At 33.2% G+C, this 7,128-nt stretch overlaps 1 protein-coding gene across 1 annotated transcript; it reads left to right on the plus strand.

Annotated features, from left to right (window-relative positions):
• Positions 1-644: 644 nt before the first annotated feature.
• On the plus strand, positions 645-6,809 carry LOC136810994 (reticulon-4 receptor-like). The gene is made up of 9 exons (XM_067067605.1): positions 645-1,033; positions 1,122-1,193; positions 1,649-1,720; positions 2,231-2,302; positions 2,997-3,068; positions 4,041-4,112; positions 4,535-4,606; positions 6,155-6,226; positions 6,681-6,809. The coding sequence occupies exons 1-9, from the start codon at positions 834-836 to the stop codon at positions 6,754-6,756; spliced, it is 780 nt and encodes a 259-aa protein (XP_066923706.1). The 5' UTR covers positions 645-833; the 3' UTR covers positions 6,757-6,809.
• The last annotated feature ends 319 nt before the right edge of the window (positions 6,810-7,128 follow it).

Here is a 7,128-nt window from a genome sequence, read left to right on the forward strand (position 1 = left end):
ATAATGAAATGGTCTCAATCTTTTTCTGGCGTGAAAGTTGTCTGCCAGGTAGCCCCACAGATATCTTATACAAAACACTAGATCTTTTCCAAGCCAAGACAGGGGAAGCAAAATAATTTGCCATCTTTGGTGAAAGTAGGTCTCAGTAGGTCACAGCAGAAACATGCAATGACCATGTCAAAATTTCAAGGATCGTGCAAGCTAATTTGTGACGTCACTCCATTCAAGATGGCAAATTATTTTGCTTCAAATATGGTAGGAAAAGCTCTATCTAATGTTTTATATAAAATATCCACCATCACAAACTTCGACCTACCCCCACCTTTTGACGGGTGCCGTTGTATAGTGGCAGTCAACCTCGGCTTCCGTGCAGGCGGCCAGGGTTCAATTCCCACTCACGGCAGTTCACTTGGCAAGTGAACGTTCCTTCGTCCGGGTCAACCCATGCCATGTGAGGGGAATTGGGTAGTCAGTTCAAGGTGCTGACAGGACGCTCATTAGTAAAGGTGGTAGTAAAAGGTGCCGTGGTATATTGGTAGTCGACCTTGGCTTCTGTGCAGGAGGCCAGGGTTCGATTCCCACTCACGGCAGTTCACTTGGCAAGTGAACGTTCCTTCGCCCGGGTCAACCCATGCCATGTGAGGGGAATTGGGTAGTCAGTTCAAGGTGCTGACGGGACGCTCATTAGTAAGCGTCTATAGTTGCGAGAATAGGCCTCTAAAGCCTCCTGCAACTCAACCAAATAGAATTGTAACAAATTAACATTATTATTGATTTATCTCATTTTTCTTTCAGCGATTAATATTTTAGGTTTAAAGACAACCTGATATGACATGTCAACTAAAGTTTTTTTGCTAGCAGCTTTCTTTTTTTCTCACATATTCACTGGAGTTCATTTATCTAAACCTTGTCCAAAACAATGTTCTTGTCACTCTTCATGGCTTCGTGGTGTTTCCAGTGTAGTTGTTGACTGCTCAAAACGTGGTTTGACTTCAATTCCAACAAAAGGCGTTTCTAGATACGTCACTTCTTTGTAAGTACAACACTGACGACTAAAAAAATTAAAAATCATTATTAATATTAACTTAATTATTTTACTTCTTTCCTCTTTTTTATTTTAGAGTTTTGAATGACAATTTGATAACAAAAATTCCAAGAAATGCTTTCAAAAGATATAGATATTTGCGAGAAATGTAAGGGAATATTTAGGAATCTTACAATTCGGCAAAGATTACCTTTAAAGTTGATTTGCTTGTAATATCATGGTACCTATATTAAAACCTGATCTGGATACTTTTTGTTTCTGTTAGGTTGAACCGAAACTTAGGCAAAAATAGTGGTTTGTTCATTCTTTGATCATGTGATCGAATGTGTAATAAACCAAATGCAATGAAATAAAAATTGAAGGGTCACATGATCAAAAACTGAGCATAAAGATTTTTAAATTTTGTTTAAAAAGTTACAACAATTGAATACCTGGATCAGAATCTTCATGTTTTGAATTTGGTGTATTATCTCAACTTACCAGGATAAAATGAAATAGATTATAGAGATTTCTTTATGCAACAATTAGAAATCTTTTCTATTAAATATTTATGAATCAAAAAAAACTTTCTTGCCATATCCGTTTTCATTATCTTATTTTCAGATATCTATACAAAAACTTTATTGCTTCTATTCATCCCCAAGCATTTAGAGGACTAAGAAGACTCAAAGAACTGTAAGAATGGGCTGTTTCATTTAATTTCTATTCAAGGGAGGAGATGGACAAACCTTTTCAAATAAAAAAATAATACTTAATTTGTATACCCCCTAGAAAAATAACAAAATTTTCAAAAAACTGTTAGAAAAAATATTTTTCCTCTTGGAAAATTCTTTCTCATACTTTAAAAATGAGAATGGACAAAATCTTATAAAATTAACAAACTTTTCATTGCACCTGTGGAAAAAGGGGTATTTCTTTGTCATTCTTTGTCACCTAAACAGGACTCAAACCAAAAATGCATCCCTGACTGATCCTAGACTTCTCGAAAATTCTCTTTCGATTACCTCCACTTGTTTAGCTGATATGTAATGAATGAAAATAAAGATTTTAATCTTTGATCTCATTTCGTCATCTCTTTTCATATCGTGACTATTAGTTGACGTGCAAATATAACTATTTAGTGTATAATTTTAGATATTATTACTACTAAGTTTTATTGATTTGAATATGTTTTTCTTTTTCTAGTTCCTTGCATTCGAACCAATTATCAGTTATAGAAAATGGAACTTTTGCAGGCCTTAGAAGACTTGATAGATTGTAAGTGAAAATAGCTATAATTTTACATTAAATTCATACCTACGTGTGCTTCTTTTTCAAATAAAATCTTAATAAGACACAAAAATATATTTTTAAAATCCAAAGAAAATTTCCTTTTAAATTTAGAAAATATTTTTCTTTATTGTAGGTCATATCCTACTGTATGCTTTATTTTGCATAATCACTTGTGTGAAAATGATATAGCACAATTATTGAAGAAGAATTTTCTTCTTCTTCATTTTCAATCTTTATTTTCCGATCTTTTTTGAGTTTTTTCTTTATGCAAATATCCCACTCCTGTTTGTTTTTTCAACGAGCACAAAATTATTGAATTATTATTATTACTTAATTTAAATTCTATCAAAAGTTATTGAGGTTTGAAAAAATACTGCCACCTAATTTGAAATATAGACTTTAATAGACATCACATGTAGGTAGAGCAAATTAGTTCTACCCAAACCTGGTCATACCAAAGAGTTCAAAAAATGATCCTTGATGTATCTCTGCTTGATACTTTGTACTTAAAGAGAAGGGTTTAGGTTTATTGTTGAAATCCAGGTAAAGGAGTAGTACCCTCCTCTATGTCGAGTAGAAATCTGAGAAAAAAAAGGTTTTCATTTGACTGCAGTAGCCAAACAAACTTACTGATAGACAGGACTCTAGTAATGATCCAAATTTTATTATATTCTTCTAGGTACTTATTTACTAATTTACTTCAAGGAATCAATAATGGTGTCTTTCAAGGGCTCGCCAATCTAAAAACATTGTAAGTTTTATAAACTTTATACTTTCTGGTAAATATTTTTCTAAACTCTAAATGTAGTTTTTTTGATAAAAAAACACAAGAAATGTTTCTTTAATGTTTGATAGCCTAACAATAAAGCTCATCACTATACAGTGGAACCTCTGATAAGAGACCGATTAATGTCCGTTAATCAGAGTTGTTCTCTTTGATGGGTTTTGAATTTATGGTCTCAAACTTGGGAATTTAATCATTCTATATAATGAGGCCCCCAGTCACCTTTCAAAGCAAGCAATCAGTCAATAAAAATTTCCAAATCACGTTATCACGAGTTATAATTTTCTTTTTCTAACGATCACGTTGGTTCCTCCGATCATGCAATCACGCACTTTAAGGTCTTATATCACAAAATCACGAACTTGAAAAATCGGCAATAACACCATCACGAAAACTGCTGGGGGGCTCATATATTGCAAATATAAAAGTACGGTTTTAGGCAATTTCTTCAAAACACAGGGAAAAGACACGAGAAAGAAATTCCTTTCAATGCATCAAACCATACTGTATATTGTTAAAAAAGTTTAAAAACAACTAAAAATATGGCCCAGAAAAGCTATTTGACTGGGCAAAGGATAAGCTGATGATTTTTGAAGTACTTTTGGAAAAGCAAAACAAAAAGTCAAGAATTGATGGTTTAAAAAGAGACATAACTTGTATTTTTATATCAGAATGTAATTTAACCTTCGATGTCCGCTAATTAAAGGAAAAAATTAAAGGGGTTTAATTATTTTTTTGCAAATATATTTGCCCTTAAATGGAGGTGTCTATTAATATAATGTCATTATTTGACTAGAATACGGCAGGGAAGAAATATATTGTGTTTGCTAAACAAAGGCCTATTAATAAGGTGTCTACTAATTGAGATTTTACTGTGATATTATACATGTTATACTTTAACTTGCTGTATTTCAATAACATTGAAACCTATTCTTTCAGGTATTTACATGAGAACTTGTTACGCTCAATTCCTCCACAATCTTTCAAAGAATTGAAGAAACTTAATTTACTGTAAGTTCTTCCCCAAGTGTTACCTGGAAATTCCCTATTTGGTTGTACCTTTGAAAGAAGTTAATTAGAGTTAATAAAGTTGATGGCCAGAAAGGATTTTTCAAAGGGAATTTAATTTGACAGATAACTTGTCTGAATCGTAGACTTCTTTAGATATACTTCCTTTTTAATGAGCAATGGTTTTAAGGAATTTTTTAAAGAATAATTAACTAGTTTTAAGGCACGAAATAGCACGAACTGTGTAAATTTGGTGGAATTAAATTTGGCGGCTGGTGATCAAAAGTTTCGATTGTAAGTGTAATATTGTGATTTGGGGAATAATAATCATTGTACAGTATTCATAATTTGGAAAAAACAGGTTTTTAACCTTCAACTCAACTTAAGCTGTTGGTTCTGATATTCTCCTGTTTTTTTATCCATAGAACATTACATAGAAACCACATACAAGTGCTTCATACTGGATCAATGGAAGGATTACATTCCGTCACATCAATGTATGTAAACATCCATATTTTTGTTTCCCTATTTCGTAAAGATTGTGAAAACTTTGGGAAAACCTAAATTTCCGGAATCCGAAGTGTTGTCTACTTTTTTCTTAAAATCGTATGATTCCGCCCTGGTTGTGTTATGCATACAACCATTGGGCACTCTTGGTGAATTGATACATGTGTGTCACTAGCCTTATGACCTCAATTTTCCGCATAACCTAAATTTTGAAACATCATCATTGTATAAAGAAAAAAACACAATTTTGCTTTAAAGAGTTTCAGCTTCATGTTTTCTCATGCTAGTTAGCTTCATAATTTAACAGTCTCAACATTTTACTAAACTAGAAACTTAATCTCTACACCTACCCACTGACCTCTTTAAAAACCTGGATTAAGCTTTATCTGCCATCTCTGATAAGACTTTTTTTGCTCAAATTTAGTGAGGTATCTCATGTGACATGTATTTTTGGGAGAGAGGGTAAATATTTTGCTACCTGTTGGTATTGTGTATTTTACAGACTGGCCCAAAATTGCATTTCTTTGCCCTAGGATACTGTTTCTAGTGATTGGAAAATGCTATTGACTTGAAATTTTGACAAATGTTAGTAGGTATTGATGATACAAGCTAGCAGCAAAAATTTCATGCTGAAAATGAGCATTTCAGGTAAAAACAGACCGGTCTGTAAAATACCAACCTCTCACGTGACTAATTTGAAATTTTGTACGCTGTCTCAGATGGTCAATATCTATCACTGGTGAAAATTTCAAGTAAAAAATTCCAGAGACCCTGAGTTCCGGCAGGTGATCAACATGTATTTTACAGACCGGTCTGCATAGTACCAAATACTCATGGGAGCGATTTTTTTCTGTTACTAGTCTCTTTTATTTGACAAGTCAGCCTTCAGGAACAAATTTCAGTTTACATTCTGGTCTGTAAAATACCAACCAGACCAAAATTTTGTAAATCATTTTCAATTATTCATTTCTACCTGGTCAAAATTTCAAGGTCATAGCACTTGTCAATCTTAAGATTTTAAGGAAGGCCTTTAGGGCCTCGACCCCCCCAAGATGCTTCCCCTAGTAAACAAACAGGAAGCTGCTCGAAGGGTTAAGAAACTGCATTTTAACGACAAAGCACATTAGCACATAAATTACAGTGACCATACAATGTTGCATAACATTTATCGACCGCCGGAGGCGGTTTCTTTCATAGTGGTACGCTAATCTCGTTTGCCCTGGCTCATTACTTTGTCCACCATTTATATTCGTTTTTTTTTACTAGATTACCCAGGTGTTTTTCTTTCTTTTTTCCTTGAATGTCTTTTATTTGGAATTGAATAATCGAGACATGAAAAATGACTATATTATAATCTAAAATGTACTGGAGATGAGATGTAGGCATTAATAATGTGCGCGCGCTCTTTTGCGAGCGTGATGCGTGATGGAAGGCGGTCGTTTCAGTGTGGTTTACATCCACACTGTGACCTAGTATTACAATTGATATATGTAAAACTAATTGAATTAAAAAATTTCTCACCTGATTTCCTCTCCTAGATTTCTACATCAGAACAAAATTCGTAAAGTGGAGAATAATGCATTTGCTGGTTGTAAAAATGTTGTCAAACTGTAAGAATATCCATTGATTACTATCATATGTACATTTTTTATAAGAATGCTCAAAAAGTTTTTTATTTTATTTTCAAATTTTCTTTTCTTTTTTAATTTTGAAAATATTCTTGAAATATCCTGTCACTATTTTATAAGTAGTTTCGTGTAATTTATCATGTGCAATATAGGAATGGTTATATGGTGTTTTAGAGTCCGTTGCCATAAGGCTTCGATGGTAAAAATATCAACAACAAGTTAACAACATTTTAAGGCTTTGTGGACTCTAAAACACCATTTCTTAGGAAATGGGACAAAATTACTTAAAAAATGGTCAAATTAAAAACATATATTGTACATTTCTACTCTAGGCTTAAAATTCAAATGGTTATAAACATCCGAAGGCTTTAAAAATTTTGGATGCTCTTATAAGTCTAAAACGTGTAATGATTATAGTTTTTGGTTTATGTTTCAGGCAACTTGGTATCAATCAGCTGTCAAATATCACAAAAGAAATGTTCATTGGTTTGGAAAGTCTCAAAGAATTGTAAGGAGTTGGATTTCTAAACTTTTTAAAGAAAATTGAAAAACCCCTTTCTCACTGACCCGGTAGGTTTTTTGCCGCCAGTGGGGGTAAAAATAACGGGCGGAAACTCGATGTGGATTGAAATTCTCATATTTACTGGGGGTCGGGCTGGGGATTAAAAAAATATTAAAATAAAAAAAAATAAAAATTGGAGTATAATTTTCCATTGTCGACGATATTTTGGCCAATTTTTTCAGTGGAATGGGGTGCCAGTGGGTCTGTGAGAAGGTTGGTTTGAGACAGGTTACCCGAAATTTGGGGTAAACACTTGGGGATGCAAATAGTCTTGTTAATTTTTTTACATGAACTATTTCCTTTTGCAGTTTTCACATGTTTT

This window comes from Clytia hemisphaerica, unplaced genomic scaffold, assembly GCF_902728285.1.
Source record: "Clytia hemisphaerica strain Z4C2 unplaced genomic scaffold, Clytia hemisphaerica genome assembly, whole genome shotgun sequence".
Classification (NCBI taxonomy): Eukaryota; Metazoa; Cnidaria; class Hydrozoa; order Leptothecata; family Clytiidae; genus Clytia; species Clytia hemisphaerica.

Coding starts and splice junctions, on each gene's coding strand:
- LOC136810994 (XM_067067605.1), top strand. CDS start 834: ATGTCAACTAAAGTTTTTTTGCTAGCAGCTTTCTTTTTTTCTCACATA. Junction 1,034..1,121: donor TCTAGATACGTCACTTCTTT/GTAAGTACAACA, acceptor TTTTTATTTTAG/AGTTTTGAATGACAATTTGA. Junction 6,227..6,680: donor TGTAAAAATGTTGTCAAACT/GTAAGAATATCC, acceptor TTTATGTTTCAG/GCAACTTGGTATCAATCAGC.